General features: G+C 33.9%; 1 protein-coding gene across 1 annotated transcript; it reads left to right on the top strand.

The window, feature by feature from the left end:
• The first annotated feature begins 716 nt into the window (after window positions 1-716).
• Window positions 717-22,549, top strand: LOC129234449 (uncharacterized). The gene is made up of 5 exons (XM_054868456.1): window positions 717-752; window positions 853-1,010; window positions 11,260-11,456; window positions 13,524-13,758; window positions 22,050-22,549. The coding sequence occupies exons 1-5, from the start codon at window positions 739-741 to the stop codon at window positions 22,277-22,279; spliced, it is 834 nt and encodes a 277-aa protein (XP_054724431.1). The 5' UTR covers window positions 717-738; the 3' UTR covers window positions 22,280-22,549.
• Window positions 22,550-27,290: the final 4,741 nt, after the last annotated feature.

Raw genomic sequence — 27,290 nt, 5'->3', positions numbered from 1 at the left:
TTTATTACAAAATGTTTTTTTTTTTCCTTGTAATGAAGGGTAACTTATTTAAAGATTTGTATTGCCTTTATCATCCAGAGTACCTGGATTTTTCGACTATCCAGATTGCCTTTGGTCCCAGTTAGTGCGCATAAATGATTCTATTGTATCTTCTATCATTTTGTTGCTGTAACATACTTATCAATGTTAAAAAGGGACGGAGCTCAAAAGCTGTGGTTTTAAAACTCCCCAAATGAAAAATAATTTGAAAATTTCAAATTTTAAGGATATTTCTAAAATTTTGATGCATGCAGTGGAAAATTAGCCTCAGTTTCTGTTATCAAATTTTGAAATTTTCATGTTTTCAAAATTTTTAAAAGAAGCATTTATTTAGAAAACATGTTCAAGATACACTATTTCAAAGACAATTTTTGAGATGTACTAATCTGGAGATCGTTTTTGAGGTGTGGCACTTTTTGAGAGAATATTTTCTGACATTGTTTCTTAAAATAAGTTTGACTATTTTCGTTTCGCAATTTCCGCATTTTGTTTCTTTTCATCAGTGAAGAATGGGAAAGAAGGACATCACAAATGATTATCTGGGTGGAAAAAAAAAACGCTGCCTGTATAAATGTCCAGTCATACGTTTTGAACGTACTCTCTGACGGCAGCCTGACCTACAGGAAGAAATTGAAAGGGAGAGTTTATCCATTCTCTTTGCAAATACAGCTGCAAGATATTACTGGTTTCTGGGTTCATATGGAAAAAAATGGGTAATTTCTAGAAGATTACTTGGATAGGTTTAATGATAATTTTAATGCTATTTCATCGATGCTGTTGATTGTATTATTTTAAAGTTTTTTCCCCTTTCAGTTGCAGATCGTACGGGAAAAATACAATAATAATTAACACAGTGTATGCATCGGAAGTGAGAAAGAATGAAATAGTAATTCCATCCAATGCTTCAGTTTTAGATGTGAAATTGTTCGAAGATGAAGAAGTTTATCTGATAATACTTTTCAATTCTGGAGGTATGTTTCGTAATTTTTTTTATTTGAGTAAATTTGTATATTTCTGAGCCTTTTAAAGCTCTAAATCATTTTCTTTATAATTTGGATTGGAAATCTGTAAGCATATTCATTTGTCTTGCAAGTAATATGATGCAACAGGCGATTGAAATATTTTTTTCAATTAAATTTATTCTTTAAATTTTGAAGTTTTTTGTAACATTTTCACTTTGAATAAATGTTTTACTCTAGCTCTTATTTTTTCCCTGGAAAAAATTGTTTATGAAAAAGAAAAAATAATAAAATGTGTAAGTGCTCCACAATTCAAAACTTTCAAAAAGGTTTAAAATTAAATTTCGTTCAAATTGTCAGCCCCTAAAACAAATAATGAAATTTTGAAATGAAAATCAAAAAATAAAATTATTTGAAACTTGGTTTTTTAAGTTTTAACCATAAAATTTTGTACAGTATTTTTATGCTTCCTACTTGAATTTTCATTCTAATAATTGGTATACATACATTAATATGAGGATTAATGGGTGAATTGCTTATTTCAATTCTTTTTGGAAGAAACTTTTTACTGTAATTGTTTATTTTACTACTTTAGTTTCAGTATTTTTATTGTATGTTATCATATAATTAAGTATTCTTGTGCTTTTAAGTCTTATTTTTGATTTACTTGCTTTCTTAAAGTGTTTTCTATTCTGTGTAGCTAAGCCTAAATTGTGCTGATTTCTTGTTGTTAAGCCTGAGTGCTCTGTTTAGGGTGTAACTTGTTTATTTTAATTTACTGCTTGTCTTAGGATTTAGTAATATTTGTATCTTTTACTTCCAATGCTTTCTAATTCTAATAATTAGCATTATTTCTCCAATTTTGTATTTTTGTATTGACTTTTTAAGTGTACCATTTTGAACTAGAATGGGAATTATATGCATAATGAAGGAGGTTAAAAGTGGTAAAGGGGACAAGTGGATTTCTTGTGACCTATGTCAGATGTTCTGCTTGTTTAAGGGGAAGGATGAGTCTGAGAAGGATTTCATTTGCACAAATTGTGTTGAACTCTCAGAAATCAGAGTTTGGATGCTTACTTTGGAGGGTGAGTTAGCATTAGGCTGTAGGCGTGTAGATGGGGTAAACACTTCAGAGGGAAAGGGGGAAGTTAGCAAAAAGGAGGTTGGCATTAGCCGTGTATTTGATAGTGGGAATATTCCAGAATTAAAGGAGGAAGTTAGTAAAAAGGAAAATTCCAGAGGTAAAGGGGAAAGTTATTGCTGAGGCGACTGACTGGGAAACAAAGGGTATAATTTTGGGAGATTCAATGGTGCGTGAGGTGGGAAACTCAATAGGCAGAGTTAGACGTAAGGTGGCTAGATGTTGTGCCAGGGGCTCGGGTGAGAGAAGTAAATAGGGTTTCTGAAAAGAAGGGGGTATTTAATAAAGAGGATGTAGTTACTTTGTGGGTGGGAACTAATGATGTAGGCCATAGTAACAACGATGAGTTTACAAAGGAATGGGATTCCCTGTTGGACAAAGCAACCAACTGTTCGGCAAATGTCCAAGTGGTTGGTTTGCTTCCCAGGTATGGAGTGCATAGGAGTTGGTTAAACCAACGGGCTAGGTGTATGAACCTGGTACTCAAGGAAATTTGCATTAAGCGTAGTATCAGGTTTATTGATGTGTGGAGTAAATGTAAACGCGATTGGATTACTAGGGATGGCCTGCATCTGAGCTCTACAGGGGTCAAAATGGTTAGTGGTTTGGTTTTAGAGGCTTCAGAATCAAAAAACTAAGCTGGAATGGGGGGCATGGTTTAAGGAGCAGAATTCAAAAGGGTACTAACTATTGGGATTTTAGTAGAAACGGAAATAGGGTGGCTAATAAGAGAAGAGATTTTAACAGTTGGGATTCAAACAATCGTGCAGAATTAAATAAAAGTAAGATGGGCTTACTTAAGGTTTTTTATACAAATGCTCGTAGTATTAGGAACAAGATGGAAGAATTGAAAAGCATAATTATAGACGAGAGGTTGGATATTATTGGAGTTACTGAGACATGGGCTACCGAAAGTGATGATGATTTATTATCTATTGCTGGGTATAATTTGTTTAGACAAGATAGAGTAGGTAAAAGAGGTGGTGGGGTTTTATTTTATGTCAGAGACACTTTAATTTGCAATGAATTGGTAATTAATGATAAACCTAATGAGATTGATATGATTTGGCTGGAGTTGATTAGTAATAAGGGCAAAAAACTACCTTTGGGGAATATTTATAGGCCACCCAACTTAAGCCAGGGTCAAGACGAACAGATGTTTAGTATTATTAGTGACATTTCTAGCAAGGGGTCAGTCATCATAATGGGAGATTTTAATTTTCCAGGAATTGATTGGAATAATTTTTACCATAGTAATAGCAGAGGAGGAATTTTTGAAAGTAATTGGTGACTGTTTCTTAGATCAAATTGTAACTCAGGGTACTCGACAGGACGCGATTTTGGATCTAGTTTTCTGCGACATGGAAGGCTCTGTTCAGGGGTTATGTGTAGGGGAATACATTGGAGATAGTGACCACAACAGTATTAGGTTTGGGTTTAAATTTGATATACACAAAGTAGAGAATTTTAGGTTTGTGCCCAATTTCAGAAATACTGACTTTGTGGCACTTCGGCAGAGTTTGAAAGCAGTTCTTTCTTCTGGATTGGACAATAGCGATGTGAATCTTCAGTGGGCAGAGTTTAAGGAAAATCTAGCGAATACGGTTAGGGATCATGTTTCTTTTAGGAGAAAGGGTGTCAACACTAAAATTTGACCAATGTGGTTCTCCAGGGAAACTAAAGATGCTCTAAATTACAAGCAAGCTGCTTTTCATAGGTTTAGAGAAACAGGTCACAGTGCAGATAGGCTCCAATATTGTAAAACAAGGCGTAAATTTAAGTATTTGGTACGGATTCAGAAAAGAGAGTTGGAGCAAAGACTGGCAGATAACATAAATAGGAATCCCAAGAGGTTTTTGCATATGCTAATTTGGGGAAAGTTCGAAATAGTCTTGTTGGGCCACTGGTTGATGAGCACGGAATTTTAATCCAGGACGATAGGGATATTGCTAATGTTCTTAATAACTTTTTTTCGAGTGTTTTTAACGATAACTGTATCTCAACGACACCAACAAGACACAAGCTATAGTACAGCTTGAGGACTTTGTATTTTCCAGGGATGACGTTTTACTTCATTTGAAAAAAATTAAAGAGACTAAGGCTCCAGGGCCAGATAATATTTATCCGAAAATTTTAGTTGAATGTGCAGAGGAATTAGCAGATGTAATCGCAAACAATTTCAATGCTTCTTATAATTCGGGGACAGTGCCAGAGGACTGGAAGCTGGCTAACATTACATCGCTCTTCAAGAAAGATCTAAAGGGAGTGCGGGAAATTATAGACCTGTGAGTCTAACTTCGGTGGTTTGCAAAATTTTTGAAACATTGATAAAAATTAAGATAGTAAATTTTGTCGAGACTAATAATCTATTGACTAGTTCTCAGTACGGTTTCAGGAAAGGTAAATCTTGTGCAACTAATTTATTACATTTCTATGACAAAGTTACCATGGCTTTGGACAATAAGAAGCCTGTAGATGTTGTTTACATTGATTTTCAAAAAGCTTTCGATAAGGTACCACATGTTGCTCTACTTAGCAAATTAGCTGATGTAGGAATAGGAGGGAAAACTTTCATTTGGGTAAAAAACTGGCTGACCGGAAGGAAACAAAGAGTAGTTGTAAGGGGAAATTATTCTAATTGGAGTGAGGTTTTAAGCGGGGTTCCTCAAGGATCAGTGTTAGGGCATGTTTTGTTCATTGTCTTTATGAACGATATTCACAAAAATATTTCTTCTAATGAATTGTTTTACTGATGATGTCAAAGTTATGGGGACTGTAGAAAATGAAGAACAAGCAAATCAGCTGCAAGAGGATCTAGATCATATTACGGAGTGAGCTGATAAATGGGGTATGGCTGTTAATGTTGGGAAATGTCAAGTGCTACATTTAGGGCATGGAAATAAGTGTACAAGTTATTATTTGCAAGGTTCAGTCATTAGTCAGGCAGACAAAGTTACTGATCTGGGGGTCTTAATAAGTCAGGATTTAAAGTTTAGCCAACAGTGCAGCATTGCTAGCAACAAAGCCAATAAGATGCTTGGATTTATCAATAGATCTATTTCAAATAAATCTAAGGAAGTTCTTCTGCCCTTATATAGAAGTTTGGTAAGACCCCATTTGGAGTGTGCTGTTCAGTTTTGGTCTCCTTATCTTAAGAAAGACATTAATGTATTGGAAAGGGTTTAAAGGCGGGCTACAAGGCTAATAAGTGGACTTTCCCACTTAGATTATGATTCCAGGCTTAGAAGGCTAAAAATGTACAGTCTTGAGCAAAGAAGAGACCGAGGGGGCATGATTCAGCTGTTTAAATTTATTAAAACGAACGATGTTACAGGGCTAAAGTTTAGCACTGAAAACAGGACAAGGGGTCATTGTTTTAAGCTATTTAAATCTCTGCCTAACATGGATATTAGGAAAAATTATTATTTTAGCAGGGTAGTGGAACCTTGGAACAGCTTACCGGAAGAGGTGGTAATGAGCAAAGGAGTAGACAGTTTTAAGAGGGCCATTGATCTTCACTGGGGATTGTAAATTGACTGGGACCAGTCTAGCTGGGCCCAGTGCCTGTTGCTGGTCATCACTTTTGTATTTGTATTTGTATAAATTTCAACATAAATGTGTACCAAAAAAGACAGAAATTTCTGCTGCTTCTCTCTTTGCGCATAGGACCATGTAATGCAAATAGGAACATCAGCAGGGGCGGACTGGGAAGGAAATTCGACCCTGGGATCTTTAACATCGACCGGCCCTGGGGGGGGGGGGAGGACTACAGGAAATCTGAAAAACATGCACTCTGATGCGAGTAAACACCGCAAACAAGCGTCATAATGCTAATTTTGTAGTTTAACGATTACAATTTATAAAATTTTATTAATTACTGTAGACCCTCGTTTTATGCGGGTTTATTTTACGCGGTTTCGATTATACGCAGTTTAAGATTTGACACCTTCATTTTATTTTACGCAGATGAGTTTCGGTTTTACGCAGAGGTGGCAATGCAAACAGATAAAATTTTCCCCTCTTTCAAAATCCAACTCATAAAGATTGCAGATTACGCGCAATCAACTGCATTTTGGCGTGCAAATAATTGAGTTTGGGCCACTGGAGACATTTTATGCGATTGGTTCCAGAGCTCTTTCCGGAAGTAAAGTTATTAAGCTCACACAGTTCAGAACTCATTGGAAGAAGAGCTTTTGGGAGTGACAAAGGAGGCCAAAACCAACGAGGATACCGACGTCGGTGACGCACAACCAGAAACGTTCACATTGAAAATTTTGAGCCTTTCCTAGACAATAGAAATGATCTTTCTGATTTGTTAGGGAAGGAAGATCTATCCTGGATATGACGCAAGATGATCATGGATGTGTTTATCTTCTGCAAAGAATTACACAGAAAAATTCTTGATGACTGCAAAAAGATTATCATAGTCAGCTCCTCTTTATAAACAGAACACGAAATTAATTTGTTTTCTTTTTACATGTTGTGTATAGGTCGATATAAGTACACATTAAACTTATTGTACAATTAGTCATCACTAGAATGAAGTATTTTGTTATCTACAGATCCTAACCCATATTTTAACACTAGTATTAGGTCTCAATTTACGCGGTTTCGATTTACGCTGCATTTCTGTGGAACGTAACCCCCTTGAAAACGAGGGTCTACTGTATATCATTTAGATGTATAATCAATAGAAAATTAATTCTTTTCATGTTATGTCCCTTTAAGATGATTAAACATGAAGGGGAAAACATATTTTAAGAAAACTTAGTTCAATTATTTAACCGTTCTAAATATATAAACAATGACTTACTTGCTCTGCTAACGTCTTTAGCCATGGTGCTAAAAAAGATGAAATTTGTGGGAATTCTTTTTCGCAGTCTTTGGCTCTTTTTCTAAATACTGCTCTTGATTTTTTTTTTTTGACATATCTTAAAATTGATTTTAAACCATGCATAATGAGCAAAAAATATCCTGGGAATCAAAAAAGAAAGGGCAAAACTATCAGAAAAAAGTATAAGTGGTATGAGCTAAAGCAGAAGATACTCTTTAGAGAATTATTCTGAGGTTCAGCCTCTTCATAACGCGCAAAAAAGACTTCACCGAATTTCGCGGCAGTTGATGGGGGGAGGGGGAAGGACTCCCACTTCCTGAAACAGGGACTATGGCCAATGGATCAGTGTAACGATTTTCCCCTAGGCAGTTGGGACACAAGCTTTTGTCCGTTTCGTCAAACTGAGAGAAACACATCATGTTGACAGCTTTATGGCGTTTAATTGTAGAAAAGGGATATTTGAGCATTTCCGTTGTTTTGTATTATTCCTTCTGTGAGAGGAAGATTCTTAGATAAGATATAACAAGTACTGGTCACTGAGTATTTTGACAAAAAATCATTGTAAAAAAAAGTAAGATAGCATGCTTTCAGATGAATGGGAAGAAGGTTACTTTTTTTGCTTTTTATTCAAGTGAACGTCGAGAAATGTATGTTACAAGACGATAGGATCGCCCCACCTAATTCCTGTTTCTTTTTTATCGTTTTCTTTCTTGTCAAGAGGAACGTTTTCGATTAACGCCATTATTTTCTTAGCAGGGGCAATCTCCGATAGAAGGAGAAAGTTTAAAGTGCTAGATTGCGCATTGATCTGAAGCGAATCACTAGGCCACACACAGATGTGAAAGGTTTTAAATATTGAACCAGAGATTTTTCTTACTTTCGACACTAAAAAGAGGTTTTAGTTTTATTAAAATAGTAAGCTGGATTTACTTTGAAAAATAAAACAAGTGGCAATGGGTAATTCTTGGCCAGCCTTTTTCCGTCCAGGAAGGACCGGGAACAAAGCCACCGTAAGCTTAACCAGGCCCCAGTGGAAATTACATGCAACCTCCCCCCCCCCTTCTTCATACATAACCTTCACTAAAATAGCAGCGTCGTGAAGAGAATAAGAGGAGATCAAAACACTCATTAAAAATATCATAAAACCACTATATGTCATACAAACACACACACATATATGTATGAAGTGTTATAAGGGGGCCACAGCCGCCGAAAATCAAGGCGAACCCCCCCTTCATAAAGCATGTAAAATTTATACTGCTTGGACTCCAAGCCAGGCCCCTTGTTTCCACAGGATCGACGAGAGGCCATGTTAGCCTAGTTGTAAAATAAGGACAGGGCACTTGAAAGGGCCCGGATTGAAAATGGAGTGGCATAAGTTTTCTGCGGGAGGGGGCCCGGTGATCAGACTGACAAGGAGTCGCGCTCGGCGGCCCTGTGGTTCCAAATAAGCTAATGTGGCCTCTCGTCTGTCCTGACCCCGGCCCCTATGAAAAGTTTTACGGTACACCACAATGCTCTAAAAACCTTTCCCCGAGCTATTGGTATCCCTTTGGGACCGTGGCTCGTGCATGGTCTAAGGCTCTGATCCCTTTTCGGGGGAACCGGCCCTTCTGGCATTTGCCCAAATGCCCACATAGCCAGTCCGCCCCTGAACATCAGCTTAACTTATAACAATGCAAAGTTAATGTTAATGTTTAACAATAATGGTCTGTGTCCACCTGGTTGGAAGTCGGAACCTGTTTGTTTAAAGTGTGTTGAGACAAAATTAGCTGTAACAAACAATGCTTTTGGGCTGAGCCAAAATTATCTGGCATATTTATGTGTATGTATGTATAGTAATGTATATCAAGAATCATTTTACTCCTGGCCGAGTTTTGCTTGCATTTTGTGGCTCACATTGGTCTGATTACTGAACTCTTCGAGCCGGTAACCCAAGCAAATTCTTGTCAAGAATGTGCCTTGGAACCTCAAGAACTTCTTGAAGAAAAATGTAGCAGAAAATAGTTTTACAATTGTGCACCTGGATATTTATTGCCTTGGAAATTTTCTTCAACCCTTAATGTGAAACAGTTTTCAAATTATATATATTTTACTAAGCCTCGCCTCTAAGAGTGACTAGAAGAAAAAAAATGTTAGGAGAAATTGAATGATTAGAGGTAAGGTTGTGGATTTTGTGTCCCAGATAAAAAAGTGGAATCATGATGGTGGATAAAGGAATATGCTTAAAGTTTTAAAATTTTGGCATACCCCATGGTTCATGACTTGCAGTTGACTGACATTTTTTGGAATATGTGACTAAATAATGAAATATTCATCATTTTATCCTTTGTTTTCTATATTTTATGCATGATGATGAAATCGTTTTAATTTCTCCTTTAAAAAAAAATCACAACTGATATTTATTTTGAAACTATATTAAGAAGCTACCTATATATATATATATATATATATAGTCTTTTATTTTCTCACATAGTTTCATGTGGAGCAAAATATTTAAAGATAAAATTAATTACAGTGAGCGGATTAAAAAAAATTGATTCATAAAAAAAATAGTATTACCACTATTGTTTTAATTTCTGTTAATATACTGTTTCCAACTATAGATTCTTACTTTTTAGCCTACTTTCCCAGTAAAAGTCAGAAAAAGAAGAAAAAAGCATGAAAGAAGGCTTAATGCATCTTAAAAATATCGCAAAAAACAAAAAAAGTCAAAAATAAATAAAATAATTAAATAAATATGGAAAAATTAAAAATTGGAAAGTAGGGTATTGAGATGGGGATAAATGTCTGTCGGTCTGTCTGTCCCCCCAATAACTTTTGAATGAATAGTCCGATTCGAACAAACTTTTTTTTGTTCGAAAGATCTCAGCAAGGACACCTTATTCCCATATTTCACTTTTTGATTTGAACTATTTTTTTGTTCAATTTTGAACAGTTCAAAAAAATTTAACATTAGCGCCTACGGGGAAATTCAAGGCAATTCCGAACTGTGAGGCGAATTTGCTTCAAACAAACTTTGTAGGAAAAAGCTTTTGATGAAAAACTTGTCTATAAAGTATCTTTTTGATTTGGACAATTTTCCGTTCAATTTTGAACAGTTCAAATCCCTTAACATTAGCGCCTACAGGAAAACTGAAAGTCAATGTAGATTCCTTACTTGAAGGCGGATTTACTTCAAACAAATTTTGTTGGAAATAGCTCTTGACGCCAAACTCCAGACTTCGACTCCGAGAATTTAGGGGCACTTTACTCCGACTCAGACTCCTGTGCCCGACAATTAATCGGACTCCAACTCCCCGACTTTGACTTCGTAGCTTTGGCAAAAATTTATACACGGAGGAGAAATGACCGACTCCGATTCTTAGATATTCGACTCCGACTCCTTTACCCCAAAATGAGATTGACTCCGACTCCACAGCTATGGTTTTGACTGTGAATAATTATTGTTGATCTGACTTGTTTTTATTTTACGCTAAAGTTTTAATTTAGGTATTCAGTTTTTGGCGAGTAAACTCGAAGTCATTTATGTTTCTACATAAATGATTTTTTTTTTACCATCAAAATTATTTCTTTAAGTTGACATTTTATTGTTTTATTTATTTTGGTAAGTGCATTAATTCATTTAAAAAATTGTTTTTGGCAACAGGGGAAAAGAAACTATTTTTTTTATGATGTATTTATTTTAATGAGCTTATTAGTTTTAATTATTATTTTTTCGTTTTGGAAGCTGTTAAAGATTTTTAATGGAAAAAAGTATATTAGCTGCTTTGTTTAAAAGTTGTTGCTATTTTTTTTTTATTTTACGCATCTAATTTTTTTTAGATGAGTGAGGAATATTTTATTCCTAGAAATCAGCTTAAAGTATTTTAAAAATATATTTGAAAAAATTTGCGATTTTAGCTATTTTTGAGAATATTGATCAGGTACTAGAAAGTAGTATGGGTATACAGGAAAGTAGGCTCATCTAGTTCTAGACAGAACTTCTTGTATTAATAGTGAGTAAGTGAGGAAGTAACTTACAGGTTTTTCAGTTCAGAGAAAACACTGGGATCATTTAACAAAAAAGGGAAGTTATATACCTCATGAAAGTTATGTTTCATTAAATAAATGAAAAATGTACTCAAGAAATCATACATACTTGTGTGGCTCATTAATTAGGGAAATTTTGTACTTGATTCAAGTTTGACTTTTAAAAGGAAATATGGCTGTCACATTTGTTAAATAAAGAATCTGCTTTCGGTGCAGTGATCCTCCTTACTTTCTTTTTGTTTGTTTGAATTTAGTGTTGGATGAAAAGATCTACATCTATGAGTACAAGACAGAAAACAACAGCTGGTCGATCCAACAGATGTTTCACTCCAATACCCCATTGGCTTATGACTTGATTTCTGAGGAAGGCGGACGGTTCCCTTTCCGTCTTGCCGTTGCATCAAAGCCACCAAATTCCTCCATCTCAGTTTATGCTTGGGTGGAAAAGAAGGTGAGTAGGGTTTACAGTAACAAAACAATTGGCGAGCAAGACGTGCAGTCATACAAAAACAGACAGAAACTGTACAGTAACAGTTTCTGTCTGTTACTGTATGCATACATGTGATTTTTTTTCAGCTAATTGATGGAATACCGCAGATTTCAACCTTTACTTCGCAGAATTCCACTTTGAGGTTTTTCTGTTTTTTCAAAGATTTAAGAAAATGTATTGAAGTTTATTACAAACTCATGCTTCAAAAAAAAAAAAAAAAGGTGGACCTGATTGTTGCATAAGCCAGCAAACTTAAAGTAACATTTCAAATACAAACTATGTAATTTATGAATAAGCATTTAAAAGAAAAAAAGGATAAAAGGAAAAAATATAGGAGCTTTTTGTATGATTTCTTCAGGCATTAACCCGTTCGCACCCAGCGTCATGCGGACGCTACACAACAATTCCTCTCTTATCAGCCCAGTGGCACGTAACCGCTACGCGCTCTGATCGACGCTGGCGTCCCAGCGTCACATATACGCTTTCTCGAAATACAACGATTGAACTGAATATTTAAACGATAATAGATGGCGCTAAATGGCTATAACTTTGATCATATTCGAGTCACATGGTATTTGACCTTCATGTATAGGCTTTAGTTTTTTATTTGGGCCTCTCAATAAGATAGATTTTTTTTATGTAAACATCAGTGAATCACTGCTCTGCGCGAATGATTTATGAGGTCTCAATTGCTCTTGTTTATATCTTTGCTTCTCTTTTTTTGTTACAAGTAATTGAAAGAGATATACATCTAGCTGAATAAATAATGGGGGAGGGGAGGATGGTTAAAATATTTTTGCGTATGTGTTCCAGACTTTTGGGATTCCCCGTTCGATGAGAGTACAGGAATGATTTCAAGCAGCACTGAAGTTTATGATTATTTTTGAATCCTTTCTGATATTGTTCTTCTTTATTTATTCTTTTTCATTTGGAGACTGGAACATTGCAATAAAAATGGTTAGCGAAGTGAGTGAAAGGGAATGTTTTCGAGAGAATTATGAAGCAATTTTGAGATTTGTTGCATGGGAATTGAACTATTTTAAATTAGTTGACCTAAGTTGTTTTAATTAAATTTACATATATTTTGCGACATTTCTTTTTCTTTGATTGCACACTCAAGATGTCTAACTCTAACTTTGTTTTTGTGCACATATTATTTAACTTTGTGCACATAGTTAAAGTTTTAGTATTCTACTTATTTCACTCCCTTCTAATAATGTAATAGTCTTTATATTAATAATTAGTAATCAGTAGTACATTGTTACAGCAAATTTAAAATTTCAAGTCATTATTTTGATATGCTGATTTTATATGATTATTTTTGTTCAGTTAGGCTTAACTGCTGTAAATGCTCGGGCCGATGGCGGCGTTCCATTTCGGAACGTTCGGTCCCGTAGCTGCGCTTCGTTTTCCATGCGCTGGTCCTCAAGGGGTTAAGATGATGATGGACTTATTAAATGTTTCTATTGCAAATTAACAGCTATGTAACTTCTGTTGCTGTTTGACTTTTATATAAAAAAAAAACTTATAAATTGAAATTGTTTTCTTTGTTTGCATATTTGTTTATGATCTTTATTTTTTTATTTGTTATAGTTTTTAACTATCAGTGCAGTAGTTATGCATGTTAGTTAAAAATTAAAAGCAAAAATTAAAAAGGCAGCCAAAAAAAAAACTCTACGTACTCATATTTTAGGGCATAAAGAACTTGTTTTTCAATGCAAAAATATGTAAATGAAATAAGTGTCAAGACATTAAAAAAATATATAAAGGTTTGGAAACAAAAAAGTTAAATGCTCCGAACTTAAGATCGGCAAATGGTCAATGAAAGAAAAAGCTCATTGAAGAGACCAATTAGAAACAAGGAGTTAAACAACCTTTTTATAATTTTCAAAATAAGCAAAAATTAGCAATCCAAAATGTAATTTAAAAAGATATTGTTATGCCTGTTTAATTCGGAACTATTTGATAATTACACCTTTTTCTTAAATTTTTGGAAAAAAAAAAGCTCACCTTGTTTTAATGTTTCAGTTTGAGCTGTTTGTATACCACACAAAGCCAGCCATCAGTGCAGTTCTGTGGGTTCAAACAGAGAAAGAGCTGTGTCTGTTGCTGGCAAGAGCAAACACGACTCTCTTAAAAGATAATGGGCAGGTGCAGACTTCCTTGGAGGTGCTGGAGGTTTTAGCGCTGGCAGACGATCTCATCCTTGATCACACGGTCAGCATTCACAATGTTAATACTCTTAAGCGGTTCTATTTGGCGGGTAAGAAGAAAGACAATTCTCAATTCCTTAAATGTCTTTTAATTGTGTGTGCTGTTTAAAACTTACAGGTTTTTTTTTTTTTTTTCAACTTCTGCAATGTCATTTGTTTTATTTTTTAAATTTGTTCTTAGTAATTCATTTTTTCTTTTTTAAATTTTAAATTTTTTTTCCTAATTTATTTGGTTTGAAAATAGCAGTGGTTATTTAATTGTTAACAAAGGAATTCCTGTTTTAATCATAATTATTTTTTCCTGTTATTCAGTTTTAAAACAATAATTGCTTTTATTAATTTTTGGTAATCTCTGGAGAATCGTAATGTTTCTTCCCCAGCTCCTTACCAATAAAGTTGTGGATGAGGCCTTAGACTTTTGCTGACCTAGTGTGATTGATCCATTGATATGGAATCCAATCTTTCATGTACCACCATTAAGGTAGGGCTGTTAATCACACAGAGAATTTAATGTTCAGTTTATCACCAGACGGTGGTCGCCTGAACAAGATCTGAAGATATTACCTACAGGGTTCGTACGGGTCATGGAAATCCTGGAAAGTCATGGAAAATGAATATTTTTGTTAAAAGTCATGGATTTTTTTTTTTAAAGTCATGGAAAAATGTCTTAGACAAAGAGAGAGAGTAAATGTAGCTTTAAGAGCATTAGAAATCTTGAATGGTTTAACATTCCATCTACTTATGTTCTTTGCAAATCATTATATATATATATATATATATATATATATATATATATATATATATATAATAAAAGTGAAAAATATTGAAAAGACCACACCAAGAGCCCATAGATGCGCAACGCAGCAAAACTAAAAAGCCAAGTAAATATAAAATTAAGCAAACAGAATTACAAATATTAAACAAATTATAAATAACAAATGATGATAAAAAGGAAAAATGCAAACAGCTATTAAGTAGGAATAGAAAAAGAGTGAATCCAGAGCTCATCAGCCGTGGAGGATTCATTAATTATGGTCAAAAGACCAAAATTTTAATTATAAACTAGAAGAGAATGCTTAAGCTCCAGTACATGTAATATAGAGTAACAATGGGCAAACGCACCACTTGCTAAGCTAAAAACAATAAACTAGAGCTCAAACCTAAAACTAAAAGCAGGGGGTTTCGCCTCGACTAATTAGGAAAACAAGTTCCGATATTTAGCCTTCCACGGGACAGTACCTGCCAATAACAAAATTGTCTTACCTTGAAATCCGCGTAAACAAATTCTGTTCGTTGTTCAGCCTGATAAAAAAGCCAATCCATTCGTCAACAAAACATTAAAAATATAAAAACATATCCGGAAATCGGTCCAAAGACATACCAGGTCGCCTGTTTTGCATGTGTAAAAATTTATCCACCACGGTGATTCATAAAAAAATGGTTTGTCACGGTTGTATCATACATTTACACAGTTAAACAGTTTCAAAAGAAGCGAAATGTTCATCAAAGGCTATACTTAAGCAGATGTTTTCAACTAGATTTTTAGGGAAGTTATTATAAAAAAGTAAGTTTTTGAGTACTGAAATTTCTTGCTTAAATGCAGAAATGGTATTGCAAATTCTTTTAATTCTGATAGCTTGCGAAACAATAATGCCAATAAAAACCTTTTTACTTAGGCAGGAGGAGAAATCTTGTAATCTGTTAACTGTGAAATTGAATTCACGTCTTTTATCATAGATTGTAGTGGAACAATTTGAGTCAATTTGTATGTCGATATCCAAGAAATTAAAGCTATTATGATTAGAATTGGTCTTTTTGAGCGTTAATGAACTATGATAAATAGTTTTGCTGAGTTCAGAAAAATTAGGAAAATTTATACACAAAAGGTCATCAATGTATCTGCAACAAAGAGGTGTAGAGGAAGGATTGTCAATTAAATATTTTCGTTCATAATATAAAAGAAAAAGGTTGGCTAATGTAGAGCTAAAATTAGCTCCCATTGCTATGCCATTAATTTGAAGAAAACATGAATTACCATTTTTGAAAAAATTATTGAAAATACAAAATTTAAAAAGACCAAGAAAAAACAATTCATTAAAATCAAGGGAATCCTTGACTGAATTAAAAAGTTCTGAAACAGAGGAAAAAAGTTCAATGAGTGGGATATTGGTGAAGAGGTTTTCAAAATCAAAAGTTTCTAAGTGATTTATATCAAGCATATTAAGTAAATTGATGACTTCAACACTATTATTAACAATCCAGAACCAATTCATTTGTTGAAGTTTAAGTTGTTCAAGATTTTTTTTGAGAAACTGTTCAAGCTTTACACTCAGGTTTTTTCCCAATGGTGTTGGTGGCAGAGCAAATAAAGCGAAATCCAACAGGTGTTTTATGAAATTTTGGAATTGCATATAAGTAAGGTAAGTTAACAAAATCGGGACGTGGCAATTTAAAAAGTTTGTAAGCAGCAGTAAATTTTTTGATGATGGAGGATTCATTAAGTTTGGAGGAAACATAAGTGGTGGTTTTTTCTAGTTCCATCTTTCTGCTGATGAATTGTAATTGTGCTAATTTCTCTAATTCCATCTTCTTCAACTCTGATTTTGGTCATATTCTGACCGGTGATTTGAATTTTTTACAAAACAAAAAACTCATTAAACTTTTTAGTTTGGGTACTAAATATCGGCCTAATTTTCGTATTAATTTCCTAAAAGCTTTTAATAAGCTTACATTTGAACTTGAATATTTTTTAAGAAGAATCTCCTATTGTTTTAATGTTCCACTTAATGCATTTCTTGAATATAGACACCACTTTTTAATTGAACTGAAATCACATTTACGTGATATTGTTAACACTGAATCTTCATACTTCCATCTTTCTGCTGATGAAAATAATGCCATCAATGATTTTAAAAAAGCTTTTGTCTTTACAGTTGTTGATAAAGCAAGTTCTAATTACTCTATCTGCTGCAAAAAATTATATGCTAATATTTTGAAAAATGAACTAGAAAAAACCACCACTTATGTTTCCTCCAAACTTAATGAATCCTCCATCATCAAAAAATTTGCTGCTGCTTACAAACTTTTGCCACGTCCCGATTCTGTTAACTTACCTTACTTATATGCAATTCCAAAATTTCATAAAACACCTGTTGGATTTCGCTTTATTTGCTCTGCCACCAACACCATTGGGAAAAAACCTGAGTATAAAGCTTGAACAGTTTCTCAAAAAAATTCTTGAACAACTTAAACTTCAACAAATGAATTGGTTCTGGATTGTTAATAATAGTGTTGAAGTGATCAATTTACTTAATATGCTTGATATAAATAACTTAGAAACTTTTGATTTTGAAAACCTCTTCACCAATATCCCACTCATTGAACTTTTTTCCTCTGTTTCAGAACTTTTTAATTCAGTCAAGGATTCTCTTGATTTTAATGAATTGTTTTTTCTTGGTCTTTTTAAATTTTGTATTTTCAATAATTTTTTCAAAAATGGTAATTCATGTTTTCTTCAAATTAATGGCATAGCAATGGGAGCTAATTTTAGCTCTACATTAGCCAACCTTTTTCTTTTATATTATGAACGAAAATATTTAATTGACAATCCTTCCTCTACACCTCTTTGTTGCAGATACATTGATGACCTTTTGTGTATAAATTTTCCTAATTTTTCTGAACTCAGCAAAACTATTTATCATAGTTCATTAACGCTCAAAAAGACCAATTCTAATCATAATAGCTTTAATTTCTTGGATATCGACATACAAATTGACTCAAATTGTTCCACTACAATCTATGATAAAAGACGTGAATTCAATTTCACAGTTAACAGTTTACAAGATTTCTCCTCCTGCCTAAGTAAAAAGGTTTTTATTGGCATTATTGTTTCGCAAGCTATCAGAATTAAAAGAATTTGCAATACCATTTCTGCATTTAAGCAAGAAATTTCAGTACTCAAAAACTTACTTTTTTATAAAAACTTCCCTAAAAATCTAGTTGAAAACATCTGCTTAAGTATAGCCTTTGATGAACATTTCGCTTCTTTTGAAACTGTTTAACTGTGTAAATGTATGATACAACCGTGACAAACCATTTTTTTATGAATCACCGTGGTGGATAAATTTTTACACGTGCGAAACAGGCGGCCTGGTATGTCTTTGGACCGATTTCCGGATACGTTTTTATATTTTTAATGTTTTGTTGACGAATGGATTGGCTTTTTTATCAGGCTGAACAACGGACAGGATTTGTTTACGCGGATTTCAAGGTAAGACAATTTTGTTATTGGCAGGTACTGTCCCGTGGAAGGCTAATTATCGGAACTTGTTTTCCTAATTAGTCGAGGCGAAACCCCCTGCTTTTAGTTTTAGGTTTGAGCTCTAGTTTATTGTTTTTAGCTTAGACAAATTTTATTAACTTTTGACTTTTAAACAAATTATAAATAACAAATGATGATAAAAAGGAAAAATCCAAACAGCTATTAAGTAGGAATAGAAAAAGAGTGAATCCAGAGCTCATCAGCCGTGGAGGATTCAATAATTATGGTCAAAAGACCAAAATTTTAACTATAAACTAGAAGAGAATGCTTAAGCTCCAGTACATGTAATATAGAGTAACAATGGGCAAAAGCACCACTTGTTAAACTAAAAACAATAAACTAGAACTGAAACCTAAAACTAAAAGCAGGGGGTTTCGTCTCGACTAATTAGGAAAACAAGTTCCGATAATTAGCCTTCCACGGGACAGTACCTGCCTATAACAAAATTGTCTTACCTTGAAATCCACGTAAACTTAGCCCAATCCATTGTTCAACCTGATAAAAATACATTCCAGTTGTCAACGTAACATTAAAAACATAAAACCATATCCAGAAATCAATCCATAAACATACAGAGTCGCCTGTTTCCCACGTGTAAAAAATTCATCCACCCCGGTGATTCATAAAAAATGGTTTGTCACGGTTGTATCATACATTTACACAGTTAAACAGTTTCAAAAGAAGCGAAATGCTCATTGAAGGCTATACTTAAGCAAATGTTTTCAATTAGATTTTTAGGGAAGTTATTATTAAAAAGTAAGTTTTTGAGTACTGAAATTTCTTGCTTAAATGCAGAAATGGTATTGCAAATTCTTTTTATTCTGATAGCTTGCGAAACAATAATGCCAATTAAAACCTTTTTGCTTAAGCAGAATGAAAAATCTTGTAAGCTGTTAACTGTGAAATTGAATTCGCGTAGTGGAACAATTTGAGTCAATTTGTATGTTGATATCCATGAAATTAAAACTATTTTGATTAGAACTGGTCTTTTTGAGCGTTAAGGAACTATGATAAAGAGTTTTGCTAAGTTCAGAAAAATTAGGAAAATTTATACACAAAAGGTAATTTATGTATCTGCAACAAAGAGGTGTAGAGGAAGGATTGTCAAATATTTTCTCTCATAATATAAAAGAAAAAGGTTGGCTAATGTAGAGCTAAAATTAGCTCCCATTGCTATGCCATTAATTTGTAGAAAACATGAATTACCATTTTTGAAAAAATTATTGAAAATACAAAATTTAAAAAGACCAAGAAAAAACAATTCATTAAAATCAAGGGAATCCTTGACCGAATTAAAAAGTTCTGATACAGAGGAAAAAAGTTCAATGAGTGGGATATTGGTGAAGAGGTTTTCAAAATCAAAAGTTTCTAAGTAATTAATATCAAGCATATTAAGTAAATTGATCACTTTTTTCCACGGGACAGTACCTGTCCTGTGGAAGGCTAATTATCGGAACTTGTTTTCCTGATTAGTCGAGACGAAACCCCCTGCTTTTAGTTTTAGGTTTGAGCTCTAGTTTATTGTTTTTAGTTTAACAAGTGGTGCTTTTGCCCATTGTTACTCTATATTGCATGTACTGGAGCTTAAACATTCTTCTTTAGTTCTTAGTTAAAAATTTTGGTCTTTTGACCATATTTAATGAATCCTCCACGGCTGATGAGCTCTGGATTCATACTTTATCTTTTTCTACTTAATAGCTGTTTGCAATTTTCCTTTTTGTCATCATAATTTATAATTTGTTTAATATTTGCAATTCTGTTTGCTTAATTTTATATTTACTTGGCTTTTTAGTTTTGCTGCGTTGCGCATCTATGGGCTCTTGGTGTGATCTTTTCAATATTTTTCACTTTTATTATATATATATATATATCGTGTTTACCAAAGACAGGCCATGACTCTGAACCAGCAGCCTCCCTTGCTCAGGTCTAAGGGACTGCTTAACTTGAGCAGGAATGCGATCAAGAAGTCTGTTGGGTTACTAACTGTACACTGCTCTCTTAATAGGCACCTTAATCTGATGGGTGTTACCGACAACCCTTCGTGTCGAGGATGTCATATGGCTGATGAAAGCTCAATTCATGTGCTATGTGAATGTGACTTCTACTCTGCACAAAGATTTGAGCACTTGGGATATCTTACTTAGATCCCTGGGAATTGCCTAGAATTTCGGTTAGGCAACTGCTGAGATTTATTTCTGTTACTGGGCTCCTTTAGTAATCTAAGCGGGGATAGTACAATAGACCTGTGGTCTCGGCGCTCGCGCTGGTTTCAAGCGCCCCCCTTTTCACTTCATACTTCATCGTGTTTACCAACTTCCACATATTGTTCATGAAACATACGTATTTCACTGTATTCCCCTTCATAGCAGCCTCGATTTTAAAAAGTATTTTGAATCCAATTGCAGCCTCCTCAAAAATGCTGTTTTTGTTTGCAATCGCTTTGAAATCTTGGACATCAACAATGTTTATGATTATTTTGAATTCTTATATTTTAAGATTATCTTTTTATTTCCGAGAACACTTGCGTGCCCCCCTTCCTCTCCCTCTAGTTCTGAAATTAAACTCTAGTTGTACTTCCGAGTTATTTAAAACTAACACCATTCATAAAATTAGAGATTTCCCCCCCCCCCAAACTTTATCTATTGTTTAGGAAGAATTTAAAGCATTAATGTAAGAAATTGATTAAAGATGTTTTGAATGGTGACGTAATTCGGAAATCAAAGAGAGTTTTGATTTTTTTTCTTTGGAAGTGCTGAAGTAGATTCAGAAACTCTTCTTGAGGCGTTGGTGATAGTGGTTCTGTACTGAAAAAAATGAGGCTGAAGTTGGGGACGAAGTATAATGTTGCGAGCTACACCAAAATCAGAGGGTGAACTTGCCCCTTCCCCCTTCCCTTGTCGTTTCAAGCATTTCTTAAATATTTAGCGATTATTTAAGAGCAAGGCAAGAGGCCTTACAGGAGGTTGTGAAAAATGGCTTCCAAAGGTGCTTCCAAAAGCAATACGAAAGATGGCAAAAGTGCATAGTCGCTCAAGGTGACTATTTTTGTAGATAGATGTGCTTCGGTTATGTGAACTATTCGGGATAAAGTTTTATACAACTTGTGCCCAAACTTTTGGATCATATTACGTATGTATGAATTTTCAACTTACTCTTTTGTAAAGTTTTTGAGTGACGGAAATTTATGCGCATGAAGACATCACGAGAGAACTTGCAATAATTAACTGAGGAGATGTTCAAAATGGATATTTCAGTCATCTATAAGTTCTTAGGTACATATGTACATACAGAGGTGCAGAAAAAGTTGTGAACTTTAAATTGGGTGATCGTAAAATAGAAATTCAGGTTGAAATTTGATTTTTTTTTTGTGATTACAATTCTCTATTCATAGAAAGGAAGTAAAGTGAAATGAATAAATGATCATTCAAATCCCTGATTATCTTTGCAATTTATTTCCTTTTTTTTTTTTTGCCACCGGCATCGGTTGCCAGCTATTTGGAGAAAAACAATCTGCAATCAGCCATCGACCATCTTTAAACAATCAGCATCAGCCTATCAGCCAAAAAATGCCATCGACCGAGCCCTACAAACTAACAGTACAAGTATATCCAGCACAACCCTGTTATGACATCCAGTGACTGCAGCTTCATCCTTGTTTTGGGCTCGTCTGTTTGGAACAGTCAATAACATAGCTGGTATGGCCTCTCCATGAAGCTGCAATTACCTTCATGTCTATAACAAGATTGGTTAATAACAAGTTCCTGCAATTTCTGTATGTCATAATTGGGCTATTGGTAAATGCTTGTAGGGGTATGGTACCCTGAGGGGTAAGTATCAGACTTGTGACAAGAGGGTCCCAGGTTTGATTCTAGCCTGTCGAAAATCCCTGGTCTTGCATCAAAAATCCATTTCTGTTTTTTCTACTGATAAAAACTGTTATCCCTTTTTTCTTAAAGCTTAGAGGGAATTCCCTCCCTACTTTAAAAAAGTGAATTAGACAACATTTAATTTATATTTCAGGGGAGGTATTCGTACTTGCCTGCAGCAGGCAATTGCAGGTGATTTATATGCTCCAGCTCAGAGGTCAGAATGGCTTTCAGATAGTGCAAGAAGTTCCCGCCCCAGGGGTCACCGGAGCTGTAGTCTTCACGACAGAAGATGATGATGTGATGCTAGCTGTTAGCTCAGACACTGGCCACACCAGGATTTTAAAAGCCATGATCAAAGGAGAACGCTTCTTGGAAGATTGATGAATTGCTCTCTATGGCATGGAAGCAGTTTATTTTAAAAAAAATTGTTCAGTGGTGCAACTGAAGTAAACTTTTCAAATCATTGAAGAATGATAATGCAGGTTTTTTTTAAATGAGTCATTTTAGTACTTTATTTTTCGAAATGTGCAGTTTTATTTTTTTTTTTTCAAATTTTAGCCTATTTGTTTAAAGGTAAATGGTTATCCTTAAAAGGCATAGATTCAGTATGTCGCATTTCAATTGAATTCTTCAAGTTTTAAATATATTCTGCTCTATTGTTTGTGAGGGTCAAGGGGAGCAATTGACACCATCTTGTTTGCCTTTTTTCTAAAGTTTAATAAATATGACAAAAAAAAAAAAAAAGAATCTAAAAATTTCTTGAAGTTGATCATAATAACAGAAGGCAAAGAAATATCACCAAAGAAAGATTAATATTTTGTTAGAAATGTCTCATTGAAGCTTGAATTTCCCTCTTCAGAAAACATGCATTGGCCAAACTATTAGCAAATATTTTAACTCCACAAGCACACACATATATATATGTATGTAAAGAGAGTGTATGTTCTTGCCTTTTCTCGTGGTAAAAGTTTAAATTATGTGCCTAGATTCCGTATGATATACAATGTCATAATGATGAAATATGCTATAAAATTGCAGATTAATAAAAGAGTAAATGTTAAGTTTCTTCCTTTTCTTTTTAATTTTATTACTTGGCTTAAAACTTTTGATTTTGTTCGTTATATTTTGAACCATATCTGTCATTTCAAGAAAGTATGTTGTTTTGTTTGAAAACTCTGCATAAAATTAGAAACTTTATGTTTATACAAATGATTAATTAATTTATAAACAGTTTACTGCTCATTTTCATGCTTTATAAAAATAGAGTTGATTTTATTCTGTAAATATTTCTTGGAAAAGATTTTATGCTTGATGTCTCTAAAACAAAATAGTTAAAGTATCTTAAGGCTCAAGAGGATTAGAATATGTAATTTCTCTTAACTGTTGAGAAGTGATAGAAATGCTATCAATATCGTAAAAAAAAAATCTGAAGTTTTCTTAATCATTGTAAGTTTATTATTTCAAGGTCAAGGAAAATTTACGAAATTGTAGAAGGAATAGTAACTTGAATGTTAAGTTGTTTCAAAGTCCCATATGCATTAAAAAGCAATTTTTAAGAGATTGCCATTTGAAAATCTGAAAATCTTACGAATATATTACATGACCTAGATTCAAATGTATTTTATCGTTTGAAAAAGGGGCCCAAAAATCTTATTTTACTTTATTTTAGGATATATATATATAATACATTGCAGTTTACTGTAGAGGCATGTCTTAAGCAAAAACACTCGAATGATTCTGAAGGTATGGTATTTGTATGAATTTGTACTATATGATTGCAAATTTAATAATAGTATGTAATTTAACATTCACGCTATGTATTTATTGAAGCAAAATTCAATTTCTTGTTTTACAGAATATATACTTTGGCTGCTTTTTGTTTCATAGGAATAGGAAAGCGTACTGTCGATGCTGTTGGAAATGTAAAAAAATATTTAATTTTTTTGTGAAGACCCTTTATGAGAGAGAAATATATAAACATAAATTATGATTCAATACTTAGAGAAGTAAATTTAAAAAGTAGACTGTGTATTTCTTTTGAACCATGAGCATGGCATGTTTAGCTATTAATGGTCTTATGTGTATTATTAGTCATTGCTCAATATTTAGTGACATTTCAAATTCTCATAATTGAACTTCAATTGCATGTTAATCCAAGTAAAATGTAAGGTTAAAGCTTAATCTTTTTTTAACCAAAAACTATTTTGGTTGGAGTTTTATTAAAATACCTCCCCAATGCTTCTGTAGAGACTAACTAGCCAATGTTTTTAAAAAATAGTTGTTTGTCAATGATTATTATGTTTTATTAGAATGATCAATGTTTTAATGGGGGTTTTCCCTACTCAAGAATCATTTCATTTTGTGTTATTTCATTGTTAGAAAGCAAGTATTTTTGAAATTCTGAGCTTTCATTTGTTGATTGTTATTGTTTTTGATTTTATTCATAAATTGTTTGACAAATTTTGTTAACTTGCATCATGTCGTTGAAATAATAATAAAGCCTTTATTTAAGCTATGTTCTATTACCCTATCATTCAAAGTCAAGTCAACGGATCTTTTCATGGGAGACTGGAACACAATGCTTGTCACTGTCTGTCTGACTACAGTCGGATCTCGGCTTACGCGAGGGATGCGTTCCAAGATTCCTCGCGTAAGTCGAAATTTCGCATTATGGAAAAGCATTGTGTGCAATTTTTTTTATTAACATACCCAATCGTTTTAGAAATTTTTAAACACCTTTTAAAATGTTTTAGATAATTTTTTAACTATATATTACCGTTTCTTACATAAAGAGCTGAATTTTTACCGTATTTTTAATAAAGCTTATAATATTCAATACTGTTACGATGCACAAAATCAATGATCAATGTGAAAGAGAGACATAAAAATAAAACAGTACAGTACGTACAGTATGTAGTAGTAATACAGCACTGAACTGTAAAAGTACTATACAGTAAATACAATAAGTTGCATTTATTACTTAAAAATTGAAGATGATTTATGCTGCACAATCTGATCGTCATTCTAATATACTTTTATATATAGTATTTACTTTTATAACATTTACATCTATGGTGACATCCCTCTTTCAGGGTCTCTATAATCTACAATACAAGAGCAGATTCCAGTTTCATATTGTTTGCATTTTGCTTAAACACTATGCGAGCTTCATATTAAACTAATGTCCTGCCTTTTTCTCTTGACTTTTAATTATACGTATGAAAGATTCTCTCCTACCTAGCTGTTGTGCTACCTTCGACCCACTTTTTCTTAAATTGTCGCAAACTTTCACTTTTTGATTCCCTCTTAAAACTTTAGATGAAACAGCGTGTCTAGGTGCCAAAATATTTCATCACCTTTCATATTTAGAATACGAGTAAATAAAAGAAAAATGAGGAGTGGTGATAGAGAGATATATACACACTAATAAAGAGCTATGTTTATAGTATGATGTGTGGGAACTTGAGCAGTCAGTGATGCTGAAAGGATGAAAGTATATTCATGAAGTCAATGTTTGTTGTAGTCAATAACAAAGCCAAAACTTGGCATTACGATTCCTGCGTTATAGCCATTTCACGCAAGTTGGATCACGTTGTAGTGGGAGTTGACTGTACTTCATTAGATTTACATAATTTAAACAACATGTTAATCATGTACTTGTTGGCTGACATTTTTTCATTAATTAAAAAAAATCTTGGCCAGGTGATTGTGATTGGTTAATGTTATGAAAAAAAAATCAGAGGCTGATGAAGGAGATAAAAACAAAGTTTGTTAAAATGAAAAGAAACTTTAAACTGAAATATGCACATAACTATGCAACAGCATCGTATTCTGTTTGTTCCACCACAGCATGCACGACTCTTGTGTAGCCAAAACTAGATTACCAAAGTTCATTCAGTTGACAAAACAGTTACAATGCAATAGAAAACAAAGCAAAACAAAAATAATATAAAAACCCCTTAGTAATTTACTCCAGGCTAATGCTGATATAATTAATTTTAAATGAATTTAATGATTTCTTAATTTTGGATAGCTTTGGATAATTTCTGTTTCATGCCATCTAAAAACTATTAAAATATCAACTGGGCAATTTAAAATAGAGCAGCTGTGGCTTCAAGGCAGTAGTATACATAGACTTCAGTACCCCTCCTCCCGCATTACTTATAAATGCACCCCCTCCATAAGATTTTTTTAAAATTTTAACTTAGTGTTATTTTTTCAGAGCGAGCGCCCCCATACCTCTTGCTCCCCCTCCCCCCATGAGTCGATTTGGTTGCGGGGGTATGCTTAAAGATACTTTGAATGTTTGGTGTTTATAGAGTTTTTAATGTTTAATTTAGTTGGTAGTTTATTTTTCATTTTAATGGTAGTGCTGATTTTCTTGAACTCTTTTATCTTAATATATAAAAATCTTCTGTGCGGACGTTTGTCACCATAAGGCTTTTAAACTGCTGGACAGATTTTGATCAAATTTTTTGTGTGTAATTAAGTTGTGGCAAGCATGGTTTCGAAGCGCGATGAATCGAATCGGAAACGTTTCTGTTCATTAATTAATTTAAACATTGGATGGTTATATCTCCCAAATGATTAAAATTTATTTTAACCTATTGTTGAGCCAGTACTGAAACAAATATTTAACCCGTTGCCAAAGGACAATAAGAAAGCCAGCTCTGCTTTTTGTAATGAAATTTCCTTTTTCCTACTATGATAATGAGAGAGAGTGAAGCCTTCATTTCTCGAAAGCAACGATTTTAGGTCCAGTGATAAAATTCAAAGTAAAGTACTAAAAGAAATTGGGTTTCTCTCACTAGGTTCACGCAAAACGCGTGTTTTTCGTCGTAGTTAAACCTTGTGACCGGATCGGTGCTTGAGGTTTTCCTAATCAAATGATCGGAAAGTACCGTACATAACATTTGTTTCTCGGTTCAAATCCATCTGAGTTTTGGCACCAAGGGCCATAGGCGTCGGAGCCGGGGGAGCTGGGGGAGCTTGAGCTCCCCCTGGAATATTTCAGACTGGCTCAGCTCCCCCGGAAAAATTCTCGCACAGCAGCTTTCTGTCATACATTGTTTACCTCAAACCTGATTTCAAAAATGTGATCTGCCTTTTCTAAGAATTTCCACCCAATAAGCAACAAAATCAGGGGACAGACGGAGTGGTCAGTGCACTTGAGTCCACCTTCACCCTTTTTCTCACTGTTTACACACCTCTTGATTCCCGGAAAAAGATTAAAATAATTTTAGACAAGCTATCCTACCGGCTGCGGAAAAGTGGGCTTTGCCCCACGGCCTGCAAAAATCAGTACCAGTGCCGTACCGATAGGGGTTTGCTCCCCACCTTGAGCTCGTGTTTCGAGAGCGGCATCGCAGTTTAGTTCACATTCTTATTAGTT

This window comes from Uloborus diversus, chromosome 1 (genome assembly GCF_026930045.1).
Source record: "Uloborus diversus isolate 005 chromosome 1, Udiv.v.3.1, whole genome shotgun sequence".
Taxonomy (NCBI): Eukaryota; Metazoa; Arthropoda; class Arachnida; order Araneae; family Uloboridae; genus Uloborus; species Uloborus diversus.
This window is presented reverse-complemented; position numbering and strand designations above follow the sequence as displayed.

Coding starts and splice junctions, on each gene's coding strand:
- LOC129234449 (XM_054868456.1), top strand. Junction 11,457..13,523: donor ATGCTTGGGTGGAAAAGAAG/GTGAGTAGGGTT, acceptor TTAATGTTTCAG/TTTGAGCTGTTTGTATACCA. Junction 13,759..22,049: donor TAAGCGGTTCTATTTGGCGG/GTAAGAAGAAAG, acceptor TTTATATTTCAG/GGGAGGTATTCGTACTTGCC.